Source organism: Sapajus apella, unplaced genomic scaffold (genome assembly GCF_009761245.1).
Source record: "Sapajus apella isolate SASKATOON/1434 unplaced genomic scaffold, GSC_monkey_1.0 scaffold5, whole genome shotgun sequence".
NCBI classification, from domain to species: Eukaryota; Metazoa; Chordata; class Mammalia; order Primates; family Cebidae; genus Sapajus; species Sapajus apella.
In genome coordinates, this window is record NW_022436945.1 from 33,786,218 (window position 1) to 33,812,628 (window position 26,411).

Below are 26,411 nucleotides of genomic sequence, written 5' to 3' on the forward strand. Positions count from 1 at the left end.
AAAAATAGTATTTTACTATAAAATATGCATGTATATTCATACATAATACATATATACAGATATTCATAGGAAAATAGAATAAAGGCTAGAAGAAAATACATTAAATTCTTATAGATATGTCTTTGAGACAAGATTTGAAGTAATTTTTATATATTTATTCTTATGTTTCTATGTTTTGCAAATTCTGAAGACAATGAGACAGAGATGTTGGTCAAGTCAAGGAAAATGTTTAATGAGAGCAATTTATAACTTCTAGGTGTTTATTACTTATAGAGGCAAAATAGAATAAACTGGTTAGAGATAACTGATCCAGAAACTTGACTGGATTCTAAAGAGCCAATAGATCGATTATATAAATCTCTGTGCTGTTCCGAATGCTTTAAATCTTTCACGTTTTCACATTTTTTAAGGCTGTGTTCATGTGAGGCAAACACCTTAACACCTTGTGATGTAAAATACTGGAAATTTTAATATATTCCTTTTACTTGACTACATGCAAAAGACTTGGAGCAGTTAACAAGTGACAATTTCTGCCTGGTTCTCAAATTTATATCCACCTGGGTTTTAGTTTTTTAACACTTATGTTTTTGCATTGTATTAACATTCCTTAAGGGCAAAAACAGCACATATGGACTGGCTACATATGAAAAAAAAGATAAATGGATGGAACAACTCCAAAATCCCCTAAGGACCTTCAGCTCTAAGAGTCTCTGGATTTCCTTCTGTCCAGCAGTATTATTTACTGGATTTATATTCTTCCTCACCTACCCATGCCAAGCTAAGATGAAAGGTCTTGTATGAGTCAGGAAAGAAAAAAATACTGGCTTGTCTCCATGTCAACAGTGACAACAAAAATATTAATTTGAGAAACCATCCACTTTGCTCCTGGGAAAACATCACAGAAAATAAAATTAGCTGTTATAAAATGCTTCATTAACTGGGGTGGGAAGAGTGGTCACTTTGATGTAGCTACTCTGCAAAAAGATGTCTTCATTATTTTCTATTATTGGCCAAGGAATTCTAATTTAAGAAAAAGTGAAGGAGCATTTAATAAGTGCAGCAATATCACAGAATAACCCATATCTGCACCCAATTTCCCCTACGCAAACATGCAAGAAACTTCCAGTGGTTTAAGTGTTTTGGTTCAGCAAACTCATGTTATATGTGAAACAATCACACATAAAACATTGTACACAGCCGGCTGACAGCACATATTAGGTGCTAATTATTGCTATTATTCTTCTAGCTGTACACACATTAATAACACTCCCTTAACTTATCTTCTAGCAGAGGAGGCTCTTCATCAAAACTGTCAATGTAAGAAGATTGTGAATAATAATCCGAGTTGGATGCTGGCTGAAAAAATTGTCCTGTGTAGCCTGGTGACATGAACATCTCTGGTGGAACAAAAGAGGCAGGCTGAGGCTGCTCACCAGCTTGTTGTCTAGAAAAAGAAAAATGAAGATATTTATATGCCTAAGAAAAAAATATCATGACAAATCAATGAGATAAATAACAATTTTACTTATATGAATTCACGTCGTTTTTATGAGCATTTACTCATAAAAGAAACAACTTACTTAAAATTTAACTTTTGTCCAAAAATGTCAAATAACTGGTTATGAAAAGGCTTCTGGAAAAATAATACATGCCAGCAAATATTAATTGAGCATGTACAACATGCTGAATACTTCCCCTCATCTTTTCTCAATTAAAACTTTATAAGGAAAAAGCTGTATTTCCAATCCCATTTTACAGAAAAATACATAGTAGTTCACAGAGTCTGGTGTGAAGCTTTCTGAGCCGTTCTCTGCTCGCCATACACTGCTGCTTTTTTACTGATCTTTAGGCGCAGCCATCAGCCATGAAGCCCCTTCAAATATGTGGAAGCAGCAAGGGAAAATGATAACTTTAATAGTATAGTCAACTGATAGGAAAAATAAATAGATACACTAACTGCTGTGCATAAGGAAATACACAACAGTTGTGGCCATTCCCAGACAGTCATTGCCAATAGAATTGTCTCTGAGTTCCTAGCTAAATGTATTATCTAGTTGGCTTTAGTGTCTCTTTATTTTATTTGTACAAATTTATGGCGTACATATAAAATTTTTCTTTACATGCATAAACTGTATAAGGTCAATTCAGAGCTTTTAGGGTATCCATAACCCAAATAACATTTATTATATGCATCAACTAATTTCTCATCACTCCTCTCTTACCCCCTCCCCCTTCCAAGTATCAACTGTCACTGTCAATAATTCCACTTTCTACCTCCATGTGTATGCGCTTTTAGCACCTTTATGAGTAAGAACATGTGATATTTGATTTTCTGTGCCTGGCTTGTTTCACTTAAGATAGTGACTTTAATTTCCATCCATATTGCTGTGAAAGACATGATTTTATTCTTCCTGTAATCTTAGCACTTTGGGAGGCTGAGGCGGGTGGATCACCTGAGGTTGGGAGTTTGAGACCAGCCTGACCAACATGAAGAAAATCCGTCTCTACTAAAAACACAACGTTAGCTGGGCATGGTGGTGCATGCGTGTAATCCCAGCTTCCCTGGGAGGCTGAGACAGGAGAAACACTTGAACCCGGGATGTGGAGGTTGCAGTGAGCTGAGATCATGCCATTGCACTCCAGCCTAGGCAACAGGAGTGAAACTCCACCTCAAAAACAAACAAAAAACATTTTATTCCTTTTTATGGCTGAATGGTATTTCATTGTACATATAACACATTTTCTCTATTCATTCATCCATTGGTGGACACTTAAGTTAATTTCATACCTTTGCTATTGTGATAAACATGTGAGTGCAGGTAATTTTTGACATACTGATTTATTTTTCTTTGGGTAGATACCCAGTAGAGGGATTGTCTGATAAAACGGTCATTCTATTTCTAGTTCTTTGGAAATTTTTCCTACTGTTTTCCGTAAAGGCTAATAATTTATATTCCCACCAACAGTGTATAAGAGTTCTCTTTTCTCCACATCTTCATCAACATCTGTTACTTTTTGTCACTTTAACATGAGCCATTCTGACTGGGAGATGATGATATCTCATGGTTTTTAAATTTTAATTTCTCTGATGATTAGTGATGTTGAGCATTTTTTATATAAATTTGGCCATTTGTATGTCTTCTTTTGAAAAATGTCTGTTCATATCCTTGCCCACTATTTTTCTTTTTTTTTTAAATTTTGTATTTCCATAGGTTTTGGGGGAACAGGTGGTATTTGGTTACATGATAAGTTCTTCACTGGTGATTTGTGAGATTTTGGTGTACCCATCACTTGAGCACTACACACTGAACCCAATTTGTAGTCTTTTAACCCTCACACCCCTCTTTCCCTTTCCCTTGAGTCCCCAAAGTTCATTGTATTATTCCTATGCCTTTGTATCCTCATAGCTTAGTTTCTATCTATAAGAGAGAGCATTCAATGTTTCGTTTTCCGTTCCTGAGTTACTTCACTTAGAATAATAGTCTCCAGTCCCATCTAAGTTGCTGCAAATGCCATTAATTCACTTCTTTTAATGGCTGAATAGTATTCCAAAGTCTCTAATATCCCAAATTTACAAGGAACTCAGAAAAATTAGCAAGAGAAAAAAACAAACAATCCCATCAAAAAGTGGACTAGGGACAAAAACAGACAATTCTCAAAAGAAGATACACAAATGGCCAACAAACATATGAAAAAACGTTCAGCATTACTAATAATCAGGGAAAAGCAAATCAAAACCACAATGCAATACCACCTTACTCCTTGCCTGCATTTTAATGGGATTGTTTCAGGGGTTTTTGGCTGTTGAGTTTCAGGGTTTTTTTTTTTTTTTTTTTTTTTGCTGTTCACTGGCTGGTTGTATTGCTAATTCAATCTTGGTACTCATTTTTAGTTGGAGGCCAAAGCCAGATGGAGGTAGACTTGGCAAGCTTGTGCTCAGACCCCTTAGTCATGAGTGCATGCACCAGTCATAACAGGTGGGAGTAAAACAGTCCGTTGAAAAGTGGGCTAAGGACATAAACAGACAATTCTCAAAAGAAGATACATAAATGGCCAATAAACATATGAAAAAATGCTCGACATCACGAATAATCAGGGAAATGCAAATCAAAACCACAATGTAATACCATCTTACTTCTTGTCCACTTTTTAATGGGATTGTTTCAGGGATTTTTGGCTGTTGAGTTCAGTTTCCTGTATATTTTGGATTTTAGTCTCCTGTCAAATGAATACTTTCCATATTTTTTCTCCCATTCTACTAGCTGTCTCTTCACACTGTTTATTTATTTATTTTTTGCTGTACAGAAGTTTTTAATTAAATCCCATTTGTCTATTTTTGTTTTTGATTCCTATGCTTTTGAGGTCTTTGTCATAAATTATTTGCCTAGATCAATGTCCAAAAGTTTGCCCTATGTTTTATTCAAGCATTTTTACAGTTTTAGGTCTAATGTTTAAGTTTTTAATCCATCTTGAGTTTATGTACATTGTGGGAGATAGGAGTCTGGTTTAATTCTTCTGCAAATGGCAAAATTCAATTGTCCCAGCACCATTTATTGAAAAGGGTGTCCTTTTTCCCACTTATGTTGTTGTCAGCTTTGTCAACGATTAGTTAGCTGTAAATATGTGACCTTATTTGTGTGTTTTCTATTACGTTCCATTGATCTATGTGTTTAGTTTTATAGCAGTACCATGCTGTTCTGGTTACTATAGCCTTGTAATACAATTTCAAGTCAGGTAATGAGGTGCCTCCAGGTTTGTCCATTTTGCTTGGGATTGCTTTGGCTGTTTGGGCTTTTTTCTGGTTCCATATGAATTTTATGATAGTTTTTTGTAATTCTGTGAAAAAAATGATGCTGGTATTTTGATAGCAATTGCATTGAATCTATAGATTTCTTTGGGCAGTATGGTCATTAAAACAATATTAATTCTTTCTATCCATGAGCATGAGATGTTTTTCCATTTTCGTGTCATGCACAATATTTTTTCATCAGCCTTTTGTCATTTTCCTTAGAGATACCTTTCACCTCGTTGGCTAATAAATGTGTGCCTAAATTTTGTTGGTAATTATTGCAAACAAGACTGCCTTCTTGATTTGTTTCTCAGCTAGACAGTTATTGCTGTATAGAAATGCTACTGATTTTTTATGTTGATTTTATATCCTGCAGCTTTACTGAATTCATTCATTAAATCTAAGAGGTTTTGGTGAATTCTTTAGGTTTTTCTAGAAATAAGATTATATCATAAGCAAACAGGGATAATTTCACTTTCTCTTTTCCAATTTGGATGGCCTTTATTTCCCTCTCTTGCCTGATTTCTCTACGTAAAATTTCCACTACTATGTTGAATGGGAATAATGAGAGTGAGCATCCCTGTCTTGTTTCAGTTCTTAGAGAAAACGCTTTCAACTTTTCCTCATTCAGTATGATGTTAGCTGTAGGTTTGTCATAAATAGACTTTATTATTTTGAGGTACATTCCTTATGTTCCTAGTTTGTTGAGGGTTTTTATTATGAAAGTCTGTTGAATTTTATCAAATGCTTTTCTGCACCAATTGAGATAATCATATGGTTTTTGTCCTTGTCTCTGTTTATGTGATTTATCACATTTATTGCTTTGCATGTATTAAATCATCCTTTCATCCCTTGTATAAAATCTACTTAATCATGATATTATTTTTTTGATGTGCTGTTGCATTTAGTTTGTTGGTATTTTGTTGAGGATATTTGCATCTATCTTCATCAGAACTACTGGTCTGTGGTTTGTTGTTGTTGTTGTTGTTGTGTCCTTGTCTGGTTTTGGTATCAGGTATCACTGGCCTTGTAGAATGACTTAGAGAAACTCCCCCCTTCTGAATTTTTGGGAACAGTTTCAGGAGGATTGGTATTAGCTCTTTTTTGTACATTTGGTACAATCCGGCTGTGAATTCATCTGGTCCAGGCTTTTTCTTTGTTGAGAGACTTTGTTGAGATGTTGATTCAATCTTGTTACTCATTATTGGTTGGGGGCCAAAGCCAAATGGAGCTGGACTGGGCAAGCTTGGGCTCAGGCCCCCCAATCATCGGTGCATGCAGCAGGGGGTAATATTTTCTTTCAAACATTAATCTTAATAAGAAATCTAAGAATAACATATTCAACCTTCTTTATGTGAATAAGTCTGACCAAAAGAATAACTTACTTTGGAAAAAAAGCCAAAGATACAGAGGAAGAGATATACACTTAATCATTTACTACTCAAATGTATGCTCATTAAGAGCAAGACCTGGTGTAATACTATTTGAACCTGCCAGAATGTATGGTGATTACCTGCTATTATTTTTCACTTAGCCATGTGTAATATTCCAAATCTACTTTCTAGCAAAGTAGGCACACCATCAAAAATATTGGTAAAAAGAAACTATAAATAGGAATCTGAATGGCTTTTTTGCTGATAAATTCCCCCAGTACTCATATTTTTAATATAAACCTTTCTAGAAAAATGAAAGGGACATATAAAGATGACTAAATGGACCAATGTCTAAGTAAAACTATGTCATTGCCGTACTTGTCTGGCCTCACCATAACCTATCCCAGGTGCTACTAATCAGGCTTGAGTAAACATAATCTTCACAATTATTAGCTGCAAAGCAACCTCTGTGAGTGAGTGGACTATTTCAGGTGGTAACTTTGACACATCCTCCTCAAAAATAAACAAAATTTTGCAGAAAAAAAATGTATATGTCCATCAACAGCCATATCCTGTCCTTTTCCTTTTCCTCCATCCATCTCTGCTCCTTCATACAGGAAAAAAACTCCCTCAGGAGCTTGACTTCGACTGTCCTTATTGAAATGGAGGTATAATATTAAAATTCCTCTATCACTTATTTAAGAATGTAAAATTTTAAAATTTGTCCCATAAAGGAAAACATCAAATTCTTTATTTATAAAATTACCATGCTAACCTTTGATAACTATCTAAATTTAAATTCTCTCATTCTTTATCTTTTATCTTTGTATCCTATCACTGTAATATTAAACATTGCATCTCAATTAAAAAGACACACCAATACCAAAAGAATCACATTTATTAGTCCAAAGTACGACCCCAAAAATTCTGTAAATGATATGGTATGGATCTGTGTCCCCATCCAAGTCTTATGTTGAAATGCAATCCCCAATACTGGGAGTGGGGCCTAGTGGGAGGTGATTGAATTATGAATTTCATAATTATGAGAAATTATGAATTTCTCATGAATAGTTTAGCACCATCTCCCTAGGGCTGTTCTCGTGGTAGAGTTCTCATGTGATCTGATTGTTTAAAAGTGTGTAACACTTCCCACTTCTTTCTCTTGATCCTGTTCCTGCCATGTGAGATGCCTGCTCCTTTGTCTTCCACCATGAGTAAAAGCTCCAGGAGTAGCTGCTGTCATGCTTCTTGTTCAGCCTGTGGGAATGTGAGTCAATTAAACCTATTTCCTTTATAAGTTATCCAGTCTCAGGTATTCCCTTACAGTAGTGCAAGAATGGCCTAATATAAGAAATTGGTATTGAGGAGTGGGGCACTGCTATAAAGATATCTGAAAATGTGGAAGTGGCTTTGGAACTGGGTAAATGGCAGATGTTGGAAGAGTGTGGAGAGTGCAGAAGAAGACAGGAAGATGAGAAAATATTGGAACTTCCTAGAGACTTATTAAATTGTTATGACTAAAATGATAATAGTGATATGGACAATGAGAGCTAGGCTAGGAAGATATCAGAGGGAGATAAGAACCTTAGTGGGAACTGGAGTAAAGGTCACTTTTGCTATGCTTTAGTAGAGCCTGAGTGCATTGTGCCCTTGCTCTAGGGATGTGTGAAATTTTGAACTTGAGAGTGATGGTTTAGGGTATCTAGTGGAAGAAATTTCTTAGCAGCAAAGCATTCGTGATTTGACCTGGCTGCTTCTAACAATCTATGCTTATATGTGTGAGCAAAGAAATGATCTGAAACTGAAACTTATATTTAAAAGGGAAGCAAAGCATAAAAGTTAGGAATATTTGCAGCCTGGCCATATGGTAGAAAAGAAAAGCCTATTTTAAAATGAGGAATTCAAGCAGGCTGCAGAAATTTGCATAATTTAAAAAAAAGGAGCTATGTGCTATTAGCCAAGAAAACAGAAAAAGGCCTCCAAGGCCTGTCAGAGACATTCATGGCAGCCCCTACCATCACAGGCTCAGAAGCCTAGGGGGGAAGAATAATTTTGTGGGCAAAGCCCACCACCCTGCTTTCCTTCATAGCCTCAGGATATTGCTCCCTGTATTCTGGCCACTCCAGCACTAGCCTTGGTGCAAAGGAGCCCAGGTATAGCTCAAGCTCAGATCACTGCTTCAGAGGGTGCAAGCCATAAGCCTTGGTGGCTTCCACTTAGCGTTAAGCCTGCAGGTGCACAGACTGCAAGAGTTGAGGCTTGGAAGCCTCCACCTAGATTCCAGAGGATTTATGGAAAAGCCTGGATGTCCAGGCATAAGCCTACTTCAGTGGTGAAACCCTCATGGAACACTTCTACTAGGGAAGTGTGGAATGAAAAAGTGGGATTGAAGCCCCACACAGAGTCCCTCACAGTGCAGCTGTGAGAAGAGGGCCATCATCATCCAGACCCCAGAATGGTAGATCCTCCAGAAGTCTGCACCTTGCATCTGGAAAAGCCTTAGCATTCATCACCAGATCTTGAGAGCAGTGACAGAGGCTGCATCCTGCAAAGCCACTGGGGTGGAGCTACCCAAGGCTTTGGGAACCCACCCCTTGTATCAGTGTGACCTGGATGTGGGACATGAAGTCAAAGGAAGTAATTTTGAAGCTTTAAGACAGGATGTTCAATCTTTTGGCTTCCCTGGGCCACAATGGAAAAAGAATAATTGTCTTGGGCCACACATAAAATATACTAACACTGATGATAGCTGATGAGCTAAAAAAAAAATTACAAAATTATCTCATAATGCTTTTAAGAAAGTTTATGAATTTGTGTTGGGCCACATTCAAAGTCATCCTGGTCTGCATGCAGCCTATGGGCTGTGGGTTGGACAAGTTGACTTTAAGATTTAGTGACTGTACTGTTGGGTTTTGAACTTGCATGGGGCCTTCTCTTTCTTTTGGTCAATTTCTCCCTTTGAGAATGCCTACACCAATGCCTACACCGCCATTGTATCTTGGAAGTTACTAATCTGTTTTTTATTTTACAGGCTCATGGGCAGAAGTGACTAGCTTTGTCTCAGGTGAGACTTTGGACTTGGACTTTTAAGTTAATGCTGGAATAAGTTAAGACTTTGGGGAGCTGTTGGGAAGGCCTAATTTGTATTTTGAAATGTGAGGACATGAGATTTTGGAGGGTCCAGGGATAGAAAGATATGGTCTGGATCTGTGTCCCTACCCAAATCTCAGATTCATTTATGATCCCCAGCTGGAGGTGGGACCTAGTAGAAGGTGATTGGATCACTGGATAGACTTATCATGAGATCTGGTTGTTTAAAAGTATGTGGCACCTCCCCTCTTTCTCTTGATCCTGTTCCTGCCATGTGAGACTCCTGCTCCTGCTTTGCCTTCTGCTATGAGTAAAAGCTCTCTGAGGCCTCCCCAGAAGCAGCTGCTGCCATGCTTCCTCTACAGACTGTGGGACCAAGAGCTAACTAAACTTCTTTGCTTTTATAAATTACCCAATCTCGACTATTTTTTCATAGCAGTGTAAGAATGGCCCAATACAGTAAATAACCCAATTCTAATGTTTTAGGAGTTTTTTTCCCAAAAATTTCTATGAACAACCTTAATTTTAAGTACATATCATGAATCAACATTTAGTTCCCTATGTATTCTGGTATTATGCTTTTTTTACTACCTGGCACTGACTCTGAATGGCTATGCCAATGAGTTTTCATATATTCTTAAAGACTTCTTTCAAGTCTACAATATTCTGTCATGAAAAAAGTGTCTGAGATAATTGGTCTGGACACTTTACTATTTGCTCTATTAAGCCTATAGTCCTTGATGATTAACCTATTAGAGGTAATGTAATAAGTCAGATAAATATGCTCAATATTTAAGATGTTAAATTTATGTATTTGTACCTCACACACAATGAGAGTTGTGCAGAATATGCCAAGAAAATGTAACTTTTTCCTGTATTACACAACATCTCCATTAGCTCTATGAAAAGATAAATAGTGAAGTTGTGATAATTTCTAATTCAGCATATTATTACAGATAAAATAAATGTTAACTGAAGTGGATCAAAAAAAACACTGAACTCTACTGGTTGAATTTAAACTTTAGCTTTGTTAGTAAACACCTCCTCTTCCTTAAAAATCATTTCAAACTACAGAGAAGTGACTGTAGGGCTCCTTTAGAAAAATCAGCACATTTCATTTCTGAGTACATATAAATATATATGCATTCATTGAAAAATAGTATTTTATTTTTAAATATATATATATAATATACATGCACATTCATAGGAAAATAGAATAAAGGCAGCAGGAAGTACATCAAATTATTAATAGTAGTCATGTCTTGGAGATAAGATTTGAAGTGATTTTAATATTTTATTCACATGTTTCTATATTTTCCAAATTCTATACTGGATACCATTAGATATCTGATAGTTTTCTAAAAGCAGAAATGTTGGTGGAGTCAAGGGAAAATGTTTAACAAGAACAGTTCACGACTTTTTGGTGTTTATTAATTCTGGAGGCAACATAGATTGAACTAGTTAAACATAACTGATTCAAAAACGTATCTGTGTAACTTATCTATGTAAATTTCCAATTAAGCCTATAAATTTAGGCAATCTAAGTGATTTTGGTAAGACATTATCAAATAGGATGAGTTTGATGGCAGCATGAATAACGGAGTGGTACCTAGGAGAATTGGCTTCTGCAAAATTCCTAGACTCTGGTTGGTCCAGCTGAGTGCACAGTAATACCTTAACTGTGTTTGAAATACTAGAAAATGAGGTCTGAGGATTCAGAAAAGGTGATGATTCAGTATTTATCTGTTAAAGTAATACCAAACCACTAAAAGGCATTTTTCTAGTTGTTCACACCTTTCTGCAACAATATCTGTTTCTTTTTTTCTAAATAATATAAATAGATTTCACATTTCAAAAGTTGGAAAAATATAGCCTCAGTAACTATTTATAGGTAGTTGGAAATTATCCCTGTCTGAATGACTGAATAATTATGTTTTTAAAAAGATAAAGATCCTACTGATTCATTCTAAAATAAGATGACTTATTTTTAAATATAAATGTCTTCACTGTCTTAGTGAGCATAGTCAGCCAGCTTTCAGAACAGTACACCATTGAGCCAAATAGTCTTTTTAAAACAAGCTCTCATACTTTGGACAGGGGTGAAGGAAGAGAGAGAGTGAAAGAGACAGACAGAGAAACAGAAGCTGAATTAGTGATTATAACTATTCTCTAGGTTCCTATATCTTTTGCCAAGATGATAATCATCTTGTTCTGATTTGGGGTATATTTTAATTGAACTATTCATGGTATTAATAAAAGATCAAACCTCTGGAGTTCCTTTGATGTACATAGCAAATCACTGACCTGACTCCCTGTTTTATGTACCTCATAAAACTGCCACAGCTACCATGCCCTTTCCTAATTCCTGAGACTTACAGTGTGGATTGGAATTTAAATGTTGCTGCATCCAAATCAGGACTTAGGTTTAAATGCTAAGCATGTGAAGCATGGTAGGCCATCAACCTGGTACCATATGATTATGAGCTTTCATCACCTAGCTACGTTAATTTCCATCTCTTTGTCATCTTGATTTTGGGGAAATGTTCGGTCAAATGGGGAAGGAAAATTAGAGTGTGTGGGATGGGTGGATGAAGCTGTGGTTCATGAGTCTTTGCTTAGGGACAAAGTTTTTTTCTCTCTTATTGAACATTTTAGTTTAATCTGAAAATATCAATGCTACCCAAATGCTTATCTTATCTGAAAAAGAGAGTGGAGAGAAGAAACAGAAGGTTCAAGACAACTAGTTCCTTTCCACAAAACAGAACAAAGCTTAAAAAGCCTAGTAGATAGTTCTCATCATGGATTGTAAATTTAGAGTGACCAACTTTGTATACTTTAGTGCTCAAACTACTCCCTGTGCCTCAATCATTTTCTCATGTTCTCTTCACCTTCCAAAGTGTAAATCATAAAATGCAGACTGACTAGTGCTAGGCAGAATAGTATAGGAGCGTAAATTAGATACAATTCTAGATATTTAACTTTTCCAGCTTAAAAAATAATTATATCACAATATAATTCCCTATTCTTTAGAGCAGTACCTCAGCAGGAGTAGCTAGGAAAAAGACTGTGAAAGCAGCATCTATCTGCTTATACCTGTAGGAGTGATCAGTCAGTAAAAAGAGGGTCCATTTTTTTTCTGGACAGAGTTGGAACAGAAGTCTCCCCACTGCCTGTTATATGTATTGTCTTTTCCTCTTTCTCGCTGGAGCTTTTAAGGGTGTGTGTGTGTGTGTGTGTGTGTGTGTGTGTGTGTGTGTGTATAACAAAGCTTCAAGAATTAATACATTTGAAATGTACCATACATCCTAATTTATGGTACAGTTTATTCCAATTATCTCAACATTATAATAGCACTAATTTTACACTAAAAAGTCTTTATTTTACAATAAATCATGTGCTCACACTAGTGATAGCCCTAATCAAACATTTAGCTAAAATCCTAACTGCATTTCTTACCAGATGTGTAACCTTGATAAAGTCTCTCAGTTTCTCTGTGTGCCTGTCTTCTCATGGAAAACGGTAATGATGGTGCAAGTTGAGTATCCCTTATCTGAAATGCTTGGGACAAGAGTGTTTTAGATTTCAGGTTTTAATGCATTCTTGAATATTTGCATAATACATGTTGGTTGAACATCCTTCACCAGAAAATTAGAAATCTGAAATGCTCCACTGAGCACTTCCTTTGAACACCATATCAGTGTTCAAAACGTTTTAGATCTGGGGACATTTCAGATTTCTGATTTTTGGATTTGGGATGCTCAACCTGTAGTGCCTAACTCATATGGTGCTCTAATGAGTTAATGTATATAACTGAGGATCCAATGAGTTAATTTATATAATTTCAGAACAGTTCCTAATATATCGTAAAAACTAAATATATTGTAGTTATTATAAAAGTTGACGAGTCTGACCCTCTTGCCCTCTAACCTAGACCCACACACACACACAAATCCATGAAATCAACTATTTGACAAAATACAGTATACTTAAGCAACTTTAGGTAACAAAGTGTCAATTGCTTTTGTAAGTCATCTTTATATGAATCAGTAATATTTATATGATGGTTTTACTCTAATACACACTTTCCTACACATCACAATTTTTTCATAACAATTCCATGAAGTAGATATTAATATTCTTATTTTTTCAGATGAAAACAGTCAGAAGAGTTAAGTTGTCCCTATGTCACAGACAAAAACTGCCACAGCCAGAATTTGAACCAAATTCTTCTTACTCTAAATGCCATAGTTTTGCCACTAGGAAATAACAACTATTAAATTCTTAATCATTTTATTTCATTTTCAACTCAAGTTGAATTTTTACCTCAAATGACTTTCATATTTTGTCATGTTTACCTTAATTCCATCATAGCACTTTTCATACAATAATTACATATTTAACTGCCCAATTCTTCAACATAAAAATATTAAATTGCATGAGAGAAAAGACTACGAATTCATCATTAGATTTGTAGTGGCCTTCTTAATTTCTGAAACACAAGCAGAATCTCAATAGATGTTTATTAAGCTAAATGAAACCTATTTCTCAAGAAGTGTCCTGGAAAATATTAGACAAAAAGAAAATGCTTTCTGTTTGTCCAGTGTCTGTATCCCAGCTTCCTGTTAAGTGATGTTTTGAAAAGAGGAGATAAGCTTGGGCTGAGGTGACAAATGGCATTCATGGAGAATTTGATTAATTTATCTGCCCTTTCCTGACATTTCTTCTTGGGCACTTTACTGAGATATATTGAGGCAAACATTGGCTTTTCCCAAGGAAGCCTCCCTCTCTGGAAATCCCTGTCATACTATTAAGACTTCTTAAAACAAGAATAATACAGCCCAGAGTGGGGGCTCATGCCTGTAATCCCAGCACTTTGGGAGGTCTAGGCAGGCGGATCACTTGAGCTCAGGAGCTTGAGGCTAGGCTGGGCAACATGGTGAAACTTTGTCTCCACTAAAAATTAAAAAAAAAAAAAAAAAAAGAGAAGCCAGGCATGGGGCACACATCTGTAATCCTAGCTACCTGGTAGGCTGAGTCACAAGAATTGCTTGAACTCAGGAGGCAGAGATGGCAGTGAGCAAAGATTGCACCACTGCACTCCAGCCTGGGTGACAGAATGAGGCTCTGGCAAAAAAGAAAGAAAGAAAGAACAATGTTAAGTACTTACTTTCTAGATCCGTAAAGATTTCCATAAGCATTAGTGTCATTACCACTCTGCTCCTGGTTATCAATAGTAAAATTAGACTGGTAAAAATCAGAGTCAATTTGTGCCAAGTTTGACATCCTGAAAAATAAGAGTATGTTTTTAATAAGTTCATGAGTCAATAAAACTTAGTTTGAGATATTTACAAAGATCAACTGACAATGTAGTTATGGATGGATTCCTATCAGAAAACAAGGTATCCTTTGAAGGGGATCAATAAAGTATTGGAGGAAGGGTGTGGTAATATATGCTAGAAGGTTATTTACAAACTGTGTTATCTTCAACTACTTTTTAAAAAGTTTTCACACCCTGGACTGTGGCTTCTAATAAGTTGGCTTGAAAGAACTAATCTCCAAATATCTTATTCTTAGCTTTAAGGGAAAAAGTTTAAAACATGGTACACATCTAGAAGAATTTCCCTAAAACAATGTCAGTTTTTTACTTTAAGTACACGCATGCACATGCAGACACACACACACACACACACACACACACACACACACATTCTTGTAGCAATGATTATTATTATCTACAAATGGTTCATAATAATAATACTCCTTCTCAAAGCAAAACCAATACACTACAAAGGTATTTCCTTTTTCTACTTGGCAATTCTTAAAAAGTGTTTGGAACATTTTCCTTTTTCTTTTGCTCTGGGTACTGCACCTGGGCTTCTGGCAGAGTCAGAGAGAAAAAGACTCAATCCTGCTAAGGGGTGTCTTTTGTTCTCTACACTCTCTCTATAGTTTTCACTCACTTCTTGGAGTAAAGAGGAATGATTTTTTTATGGCCAGGAATACCATAGGAAAATATGAAGAACTGAGAGAAGGAAGAGGTATGGGAGAAGAGGACGTTAGAGAGGTAACAGTGACTCTTTGGATTAAAAAGTAGACAACAGAGAAGAGGCTCTTCAGCTAGACAAATGTGGTCATTCAACTCAACATGTAATTCTTTATTTTTCTTTGAAAATCTTTGTATTTTAAAATAGTGGATTTAAAAATCACTAGGAGTAATCCATATACTTATAATAATCTATGGACTATTACTTATAAGAAATCTCAAAAGAAATTGCATAAAAACAGGTTCAACTAGAAGGGTATTATTAATCAGAAATATTAAAGTAACAATTGTCAAATATATCAAATTTGTTCAGTTCAATAAAAACACAAAAAGATGCAGCGATTCATACATCTGATGTAAGAAATCAAGATTTTTCATTAGTAATGTGTATAAAAGTAGCTATGAATTATGTAAACTAAAATCAGGACTTAGTGATAAACCTTTTAACAACTTATAATTTAAAGAACTTAAAATTTAATAGGATAACTTTCTCAACACATGAAAATATGTTATTATAGAGCATAGAGTAATTCATTGAAAATACACTAAATTTTCATAACATGTAAAGCTTTATGTAATGTGACTATTGGTACTACATTTCTTACATAATCCAGCTTTGTATTTTGTTTAAATGCCGAGTTTTTTAAAAGGATCAGACACATACCTCTATTTATTTTTGTGGAAAGATCCTCCAGCAAATGTAGCTTTGTGTGAGAAATTTAAAGCAAATCCATTGGTGGAAAGATGACGTGCTGGCTATATATAGACCTTTCTAAATTTGTACTCTGACACGCTGAGCAGATGCTACAGGCAAAAATAAAAAAGCCTGCCAAAAGTCAAATACAGTATCTTATAACACTTATTGTGGTTTACAAACACAGTGAACAGTGTACAGACATACAATTTGATCAATATGCAAATTGTGGAAAGATAGAATACAGTTTCCTTGTGTACGTATCTATTAAACTGAGATGAGATCACTTATTTGAGACAAGCAGTTAAAAAGTAAGAGGCCTCAATGTCCCTTCCATTTCATGGATTTCCTGATAATATGCAGTAAAAATAAAAATACGGCACATGATTTGTCATGAAGATCTCGGCACCAAAATGAAAATGGGTTGTGGTCAATTTTATCTATCAGAGCTATTCTATTTATATGAGCAATATTTAAGAAGACTAATTGTGGTCTGCCTCTGACTTTTCTGGCTTCCTACTTTTCCAGCAGAGGCCAACATGGGTATGCTAATGAAATCTAGTGCTTCTTACCTGTGGGGTAGGTTCTGTGCCATTTTCAAGGCAATCCTAAACACTGGAAAGTGTTAGGCCCATCCCCACCCCAGGAAGCAACCTGAGTTGGCCTTTCGCTGCATCACTGGGTTACTACTGGGAGCCTACTCTCTGGTTCTGAGCCAGGTAACCTAGCTAATACTATCAATTCTATCTAGATCTTGTCTTCTCATCCCTAATGTTAATCTCATGGCTGGAAGTCAAGTTCCCCTGTAGTCTGCTTCATGCCGATTCTCTTTTCTAAGACTTAAGACTTCCCATGTATCCAAATCTCAGTAATTGAAATTTTCTGTCCGACGGCAGATTATTTGGCACTTCAGAATCTTCAGCTGGAGCCAACATCAGAATGCTGGAGTAATTTCTTTTTCCACATTGTTTAAAAGGATTTGAAACTTGAATGTCTTTCATCACAGCTGCCCTTCCTACAACAGTAGTCAGGCAACAACGGGTCACACATTTATCAAGAAACTACTGTTGAGTACCAGACTCTGTTCTAGATGCTAGGGTTTCAGAAACAGGTAAACTAAACAGACTTGCATTTAAAGAGATACATCTTATACTGATTTTGCTACACCTACAACTAATAATTAATGACTAGCTGGGCATTGTTCTACAAAGTTTAAGTCATTTAATTTTTGTAACAACCTGATGAGGTATTATTATCCAATTTTACAGAAAAAGAAATGGAGATTGAATAATTTTCCTAAGGTCATTAGCTAGTAGATGAAAAAGCCAAAGTTTGAAACCTGACAGAGTTCAGAGTTCACATTATCCAAGATAATTTCAGGAATTATACCATAGAATGTGCTATTAAGATGGAGAGTACAAAGGGGAGAAGATTTGATTGCTCAGGGAAGGCTTCTTAAGAGGGTCATTTGGATAGAGATCTGATAGATGATAATGGAATTACTTCAAAGACTACATAAAGAACATTTCAAGTAGAGACTTTCAGATGGCAAGAAGTTTTGTAGTTTATAGTTTAGAAAAGAAAGCCAATGTTGTAGGGATTTTTGAATTAGAGAAATTTGAAGGAGATGAGGTCAGAGGTATGAACAGAGGTTGGATCCTAAAGGAGCCTGTAGGCCATGGTAAAGAGTCTGCATGTTATTATAATTGAACTGAAGTGTCATTCTGGGGTTTTACACAATGTGATGATATCAGTTTTACTCACAAGTGGAAAAGGGAGCCTGGTTAGGAAGAAGGTGTTACAATAGCACAGGCGTGAGATGTCAGTGGCTTAACCTAGGGTTGCAGTGTAAGGAGAACTGGTACAAAAGTCATGGCAACTGAGGGAAAGATGAATTGAAGGGGTCAATATTGAAGCAGCAGTATCAGTAAAAAGAAAATTCAGTCCAGAAAAATGATGATGAGTTATCTGAATTAAGGATGGTCCAAGGTATAGGTCGAGTAGTGAACAAATACAGAAGATGTTTAGAAAGATTTGATAGGATTTAATTTCTATTGAATAGGAGGAAGAAGAAAAAGGCAATCATTGAGGATGATTTTTAGAATTCTGCAATTTTTCATTCTAATGCCTAATGCCGTAGGAAAAGGCCAAATTGTTATATAGTGGCCAAATTTTGATTATCATCTTTTCTATTCCTTCTTTCAAAGTTCTTACATGAGAACATAGGTCCTTCTCTAAAACAGCAGGGATTTATGATATATTCTTTTTTTGATATATAAATGCCATGTAAAGTTTATCAAAGATAATATTTATCTTAGTCCAATTAGATATATTTTAAACTTATTTTGTGATTTTGTACTTTTCAACATAGTTTCGTTCATAAAAACCTGGCTTGATTAAATGAATTGCAGAAATATATGGACTGAAAATGGCATATAAAAATCATATTAATCTAAGCCTCAAGTGAATTATAAACCATGAGACATTGAGGACAAAATGACTTCAGGCTCCTTAGAAGTGCATTAATGGATCATTAATGCATATGCAAGAATACTTTAAAGCTATTCTTATGGATAAAACACTGTGTATCTATAAAATATACATTTAAATGGTTTACCTCCATTAATGAATTATCTGATTGCTGTAGTATATATTGGTGAATGGAGTGTAGATTGATATTACATATAGTCACAGTGTCATCAATTATTTTAACTCATCTGTTTTAGTGATTGTTTCTGTGTCCTGAACAACCAAAAAGACTACATTATGTGAATAAGGTTTCTCAGCTGATGTAAAAAAGCCCCATGTTCTGCTCATAACCACTTTCTTTTCCTTCATTTTTATTTTCTTTTCTCTCCCTGCTCTCTCCTTCCCTCCATCCTTTCCTTCCCTCACTCAGTTCCCTCTCTAAACACTCTCCTAAGGTGATCCTATGTATTTCCCCGGCTTTATATATTATCTATATATATCAATTCCCAAAGTTATGCATGCATCCTTGACCTTTCTTCTCAGTTCCAGACTATTTGATAGACACTTCAAACTTAACACAATCCAAACTGGATTCTTAAAGTCTCCACCCTCCCCAACCCAAGACTGTCTTCTTCATTTCAAGAAATTACATCACAAAGCACCCACTCAAATCAGAAATCATCTAATTTTTCAATAAATTCTATCAATTCTGTATCTTAAATATATATCTCACTAACCAATTCCTTCCATCACCATTGCTATAAGCCTGGTTGAAATCACCATTTTCTCCCACTTATAATTCTCTTTGTTGTTATTTTAAAAAGTGATATATCACTTTTACTGTAGCAGATTGGCAGGAGATAACAAAGCTCTTATAAAAAGATGATTGTAGAAATTATACCTTTAATGACTTGCAAAATCAGGACAAATTCTTCTGTGGTTGCTAACTATAATTAGCAGTAGCAATCGAGAAGAATTTCCATCCATAATTTCTGAGCATCTCGCTGGTGATCTGTCACATGTTGTAGAGGCTGTGAGTTGCTCAACAGCTATATTGAAAACAATTTGCTATATACCTGACAGTTATGCAATTGTGTTAAGTTTAAGGATAAATGGTTTGGTGTATGGATGAATGATCACTATTACTAATTCTGCATACTCAGAATCTAGTATTTTAGTTGATGTCTATCAATCTAAGTATAATATAAAATTGCAACATCCATCACTACAGTCCTTTGATATAAAAATGGAGGCTCAGAGAAGCAAAGTTGTTTGTGTAAAGTCACACACCTAGTATGTGAAAGAACCTAGTCTGAAGCATCAGTTCTCTCACTCGTCCAGGTTTCTTTGATTAATCTGTTTCTCCAAAAATATTATGTATGGCTGCCCAGAACTCTGGTGTTATAAATGTATGTATTTAGGAACATTAAATGATGTTTATTTTTATCCATCTACCCCAAATATTTTCAGCTGAATAGAGCTGCCAATAAACGAAGTGAAAAATATGTCACCATTTTCTACCTCTGCTGACAGAGAAACAGGTTGTTTGTTACCAGTGTTTATCATGTAATTAATTTATTCTGGCAATCTATATTGCAATTTAATGTACATCTGCATTAATGCAGAGAAGAATGCAATGCATTCTGTTTTCCATTATTTTTAATGCATTTTTGTCAGTATTCTCTAAATGCTCTTTTCGTTAGTACCACATAAGATTTGTTCCTGATCATCTGCCTTTTAAAGACCATGCTGCTTCTATTTTATAAGCCTGAAACTACAGCCCTGAATATTACAGAGACACATGATAATAGGCATAAAATTCTGTTTCATTGCATGAATTTTAAAGAGCTCAATATGTTCTACGGCAAGCAAAGAAAAGAAAATTAAAGAATTTTGCTTCATTAATACTATCGTAATTATCTTTGACTTTCAATTTGGCAACCTCTTCTTAATTTCCACTTTTATTCTATAAAGACTTAATTTGTCTTTGTAGAAAAAACTGCATTCTAGCAGACTTATTGCTGAACTCTTATTAGTTTTTAGTTTGGCAATATGTTTTGTTAGCAAAAATACAATTACGCCTGAGATTGTGAAAGTTGATATGAGCAGTAGTTGAATTATACATTCTTAGTAATCATATTATTGTAATAATCATTTAAATATGTAATAAGAAGTCAAATTTACATACATTTAGCAAATTGATAGAATTAATTTTCATAGGAGGTTTTTCCTAGGAATTATATACATTCTTCCACAAGTTACTTAGCCACATAGATCCTTAGTTCCCTCATCAAAAAAAGGAATAAAACTTATACTTACCTCTTAGGTACTGTTTATTTCATCTTTATCTCATCCACTTCATTCTATTTTTCCATATTTCACAATATGTTGAAATTATTAATGAACATATAACTTTTATGTGTGTATATAAAATTCTGTATAAAATATAAGGATTAGACAGATTTTGCAAAAGGAACAATTAAATACAGTAGTTGGCAAATAGTAAATTGTCAATAAATGTGACCTGTTATGATTATGTTTCTGGGTAATAATGAAACTGGATCAATAACAAGCATCCAAATTTATTCTGGTGTCCATTATTTACAGTCATCCAACATATATTTTTTTTCTATTTTGATAGTAAATAAGTCTGAATAAAGCTATTTTACCAAAAGAAGCTAGGAGGCTGGATATTTGCAAATGTACCATGCAGAAAGTTGTCTCACAATCCAAGCAAAATGACTCATGAAGGTTTACAAAGGTTAAATATGCCACAATGTGAAAAACTAATGCTTGGAGTCAACCTCCTGCCAGATTCTCGGTAAAATTTCTATGATAAAGTTGAGGAGTATGTAGTGAAAAAAAAATGATTTTGGATCATCACATTCTCTCTATCATGCACTAGGACAGCTCATTCATATGAAAGGAAGACGATTCCTGAGACCCTCAGAGATTCAGGCTTTGTAATAAATAGAAAAGCAGCCCTCCCCCTACTATAACGATGTTGCTTTTCTTCCTGCCAGCTGGTCTTATGGTCTGATATATATTTGAGGAAAGTCACTCCTGGGAGAAGGGAAGACTGCTCTTAGGAAATACGGTGAAAGAGAGTTGTGGCTTAGTGGGGCTGGGGGGGAAGTTCTTATTAATTGTTTTGGACTGGCTGGGTGTGTTGGCCCATGCCTGTAATCCTAGAATTTTAGGAGGCTGAGGTGGGAGGATCACTTGAGCCCAGGAGTTTGAGACTAGCCTAGGCAATACAGTGAGACCCCATCTGTATATAAATAAATAAATAAACAAACAAATAAATAAATAATTTAAAAACTGTTATAGACTGAATGTTTGTGTTCTGCCCCTGCCCCCACCACCAAATCCATACATTGAGATCTAAACCCAATGTAATAGCATTTGGAATTGCAGTCTTTGGGAGGTTACTAAGTCATGAAGATGGAATCCTCATAAGTGAGATTAGTAACTTTATAAGAAAAGGCGAGAGAGTTAGCTCTGTTTCCTTCCAATATGTGAGGATACAATAAGAACTCAGCAGTCTGCAAACTGGAGGAGGGCCTCCATCAGAATTCCACCATGCTGGCACCCTGATCTCAGCTTGCAGCCTCCAGAACTGTGAAAAATACATTTCCACTGTTGACAAGCCACCCTGTCCTTGTCACTTTTTTTATAGAAGCCTGAATGGACTAAGACACTAATAATGGCTCTATGTATCCTGGGAACTATAGTCTCCCCACTACCTTGTTTTTATAAGATCAGAGACAAGAGGCATCCAGTGACAATATATACTGGGGAATGAATCTTTTCATGTACCATGCTACTTTCATCCAAAATTCTGATGTGAAACTGTGCAAGACGATCCAATGGAGTAGAGAAAACAGTAGTAGACTATTTGTATTAGTTCGTTTTCATGTGTCTGATAAAGGCTTACCCGAGACTGAGTAATTTATAAAGAAAAATAATGGCAGAAGGTAAGAGGTACATCTTACATGGTAGCAGACGAGAATAAGAATCAAGCAAAAGGGGAATCCCTTATAAAACCATCAGATCTCATGAGATTTATTCACTACCATGAGAACAGTATGAGGGAAACTGCTTCCATGATTCAATTATCTCCCACTGGGTCCCTCCCACAAAACATGGGAATTATGAGAGCTACAATTCAAGATGAGATTTAGCTGGGTACTCAGCCAAACTATATCACTATTATTTACATTTTTTCCTATATAAAAATATGAAATACATAAATCTTTACTAGTAGTTTACACAATTACCATACTATCCCTGTTTGCCTGGGTTTATCTGCAGAGTTTGCTGGATCCTGAGGAAGAGAGGGAACTCATCACTTGAAGATGTTAAAGCAACAAGCATTTTCATCACTTCCCTTTTACAGAGCCACAGCATATTGTGGTTTGTGAGTGTCCATTAAATGTAATTATAAATTATATTTTTTAACTTAAGCTTGCCCTTACAATATGCAACATGGTTTCAAAGTCAGAGTCAGAGAACAGATGAAATGCAAAGACAATGTATTCCAACAAAGCATAAGAGTAAGAAACAAAGACAACAAACTGACCTTTAAAAAGAGCTCTGTTCGTTTAGGAAGCACTGTAAAAAATCTAGTAAAGTAGAATGCAAATGATAGAAAGTAAAAATGATAGTGCTGACAACTGGATCACGGCTATAGAGACTACACTTAAGATAATATTTCCCAATTCAAAATAATAGGAAAAGAAATTTAAATGAAAAAGAAAAAGAAGAGCAAATAAATTAGCAATTTATAATGGGAAAACCCGTGGAAAGTATTTAAACTCACTATCAATAATTTTAAGCTAAAATAAGGCATAATGTTTGACCTATCAAGTTAGCAAAGTTAAAATAAAATAAAATAAAAATATCTAGTTTTAGTAAGGCTGAAGACAACCAAAAATCTCATATAAAATTTATTTTAGTGTTTATTGTTTTAAAACATTTTCAGCAGGTAACTAAGCATTAAAAAGCAGGATAAAACATGTATATTCCTTTGATTTAGCAAATCTAGTTAAAAGAAATTATCCTAAAGATTTAATCAGGGTTATACATTAAACCAAAATCTTATTGTGGCCTGTATGTCTAATATTAGAGGTCTAGTTAAATAAATTACCATACACCTAAGCAATTGAACACTTTGCAATTTGAGGCAGATTAAAGATAGTTACAAACTCTTTGACACTGCTCTTCAAGAAAGGATGTAATTTCCTTCATCTTGAATATAGGCTGACCTTAGTGACTTGCTTGATCAATAAAATGTGGAGGAAGCAATGTTCTCAGACCTTCAAGGTTGGATAAGAAGCCATTTAGCTTTTGCCTGGGTCCCTTGGAACACTTGTTCTTTGAGTCCAACTGCCATGTAACAAGACCAAGTACCTGAGATTGTGATGCTGAAGAGGCTGTGTGGGGAGGCCACATAGACTGTGACTACAAGATGAGAGAGAAAGAGTTGTCAAATTTACAAGTCCTCACCTTGTCCAGTCATCCTAGCTGAGGCTACAGACATCACAGAAACAAGTCATTCCTGCCAGCCCTTCCGAAATTGCATATGAATGCACAAAAGGAATGACTGTTTTGAGGCACTAAATTTTGGAGTGGTTTGTAATATAGCAATAAGTAACTAGAACACATTTGGTGAATAGAATTGGTTTTTGAAAATATTACATTGGCTCTGAGACCAACTAGTAGGAAAAAGATGGAAGTGCCTCAAGGAGACTATTAGTGGAAGCTCAAAGGGTTCCAGGGTGAGGAGTTGAAGGAAAGTGAAAAATATGCTTTTGCAGGATGGAAAAAATTGAGACTCATTTTATGTAGTACCAGAAAATTTGGCGATACTGGTGCCCAGGTTAATGTGAAAAATAGACAGGGGAACTTTCCAGACAAAATACAGAAAATGCCAACCAGCTTCTTGCAGCAACCTATAAAAACATATCAGGAGACTAAAATACAAAAACTAAAGCAGGAACTGTTAAGACTCTCAACAGAATTTAGAAGAAACTTAAAAGGCCCAGTACTTGCTTGATTTAAAAACAAAATAGTGCCGGGTGCGGTGGCTCAAGCCTGTAATCCCAGCACTTTGGGAGGCTGAGGCGGGTGGATCACGAGGTCAAGAGATCGAGACCATCCTGGTCAACATGGTGAAACCCCGTCTCTACTAAAAATACAAAAAATTAGCTGGGCATGGTGGTGCGTGCCTGTAATCCCAGCTACTCAGGAGGCTGAGGCGGGAGAATTGCCTGAACCCAGGAGGCGGAGGTTGTGGTGAGCCGAGATCACGCCATTGCACTCCAGCCTGGGTAACCAGAGTGAAACTCCGTCTCAAAAAAAAAAAAGAAAACAAAAAAAAAGAAAAACAAAAAAAAAAAAACAAAATAGTTTTCCAATCTTAGTCTCTCTTAGCAAAAATTCTCAAAGTAGAAAATGGCATCAGCACAAAGATAAAACCTAGGATGCCACCATTAAACTATGGACTCAGACATAAAATCAAGGTTGTAACTGTAAACCATTTGTTAAGACTTCAGACAGCTATAACGGTATACTTAGCAGGGCTTCTAAATATCTTTTGGGCATGTCTTGTGAACCCTGTCAGTTAAACAACAAGAGTTTTAGGAATATTAATATTCCACAAGAACCACACGAGGGGCTTAAGGTAGAAAAGGGCCCTCTGTCTTAGGAAGAAACATCGGTTGTGAAGTAGATTATAAACTGATCCATAAGAAACTCAAATAGGGAGGCAGCAAATTGACTGAGCATCTCTGTTCTTTGGATAGAAGTTGGTAAGATTTGTAAACAGTAAAAATTCTTACACAAAGTTTGCAAGTATTACAGGTTCCATTTGTTGCAATATGCGTTTGTCGTCACTTGTAAAGGGTACTCATGTCTCTTTATGTCATCTTCTTAACAACAACAATAAGGAAATATTAATCCTATATATTTCCTACCAGGAGGGAGACATCATTCATGAGAGGTGGGAATTATTGGGCTTAAACCTTCAAACTCCTAACATAAAAATGTACATGTGACCAAAAATGTTGCAGATAAATCCTCATGGAAGACAAAAAATTAATAGAATATTACTTAGTGAAGTGGAATCAGAGAATGGGGACTTGGTCTTTAATCACCAAGTTAATTGGTTTTTATCTGTCACCATCTCTAGTCAGCAGATAGAGTTCTTGGTTCAAGGCACTCACAACTTTGAATCCTATAAAGATCCTGTCAAGCTTTTTCTCTTGAATGCTCTTTTGTCCTTGTTTATTTCTGATTTATCTTCCTTCTGATGAACATGTGCTTTTCTTAAGTTACATTGAAACCATTTGTCACATTATGCCAACTGTGGTGCTGTTCTGTACAGCAGTACCCCTTAGAATATATTACAAGACCCCTAGTGGGTGCCTAAGAAACCACAGATAGTATGGAACCCTATGTATACGGTTTCTTCCTCTACATACATACCTATGATAAAGTTAAATGTATAAACTAGGTACAGTAAGAGACTAACAATAATAAACTAGAACAATTGTAACAATATACTGTAATAGCAGTTATGTGAATGTGGTCTCTCTCTCTTTTTCTCTCAAAATATCTTATTGCACTGTACACAGCCTTCTTTCTGTAGATTGATAACCAAGAAGGCTACTTAAGTGACTAATGGGGAAGAGCATACATGGTGAGGATACAAGTGACAAAGAGTTGATTCATGTCCTGGGCAGAGTGGAGCAGGAGAAAGACAGAATGGGACAATGTAAGACTTTGTCATGCTACTCAGAATGGCAGTCAGTTTACAACTTATGAATTATTTCTGGAATTTTCCATTTAATGCTTTTGGAAAACAGTTGACCACAGGTATCTGAAACTGTATGCTTCTTATGGTTTGGATATTTGTCCCCTCAAACCTCATTTGAAATGTGATCCCAACGT

The 26,411-nt window shown here is 35.6% G+C and overlaps 1 protein-coding gene and 1 long non-coding RNA gene across 2 annotated transcripts in view; one reads left to right on the top strand and one right to left on the bottom strand.

The window, feature by feature from the left end:
• The window catches only part of YIPF7 (Yip1 domain family member 7), a 28,990-nt gene extending 12,961 nt beyond the window's left edge, over positions 1-16,029 (bottom strand). Inside the window, 3 exon segments of the mRNA XM_032274065.1 lie at positions 1,266-1,444; positions 14,420-14,536; positions 15,956-16,029. Of these exon segments, the coding sequence (XP_032129956.1) occupies positions 1,266-1,444; positions 14,420-14,536; positions 15,956-16,029 (370 nt within the window).
• LOC116548671 lies at positions 12,030-26,059 on the top strand. Its single transcript, XR_004267498.1, has 3 exons — positions 12,030-12,041; positions 17,769-17,772; positions 25,892-26,059. It is a non-coding gene; the product is annotated as an uncharacterized LOC116548671 (long non-coding RNA).
• Positions 26,060-26,411: the final 352 nt, after the last annotated feature.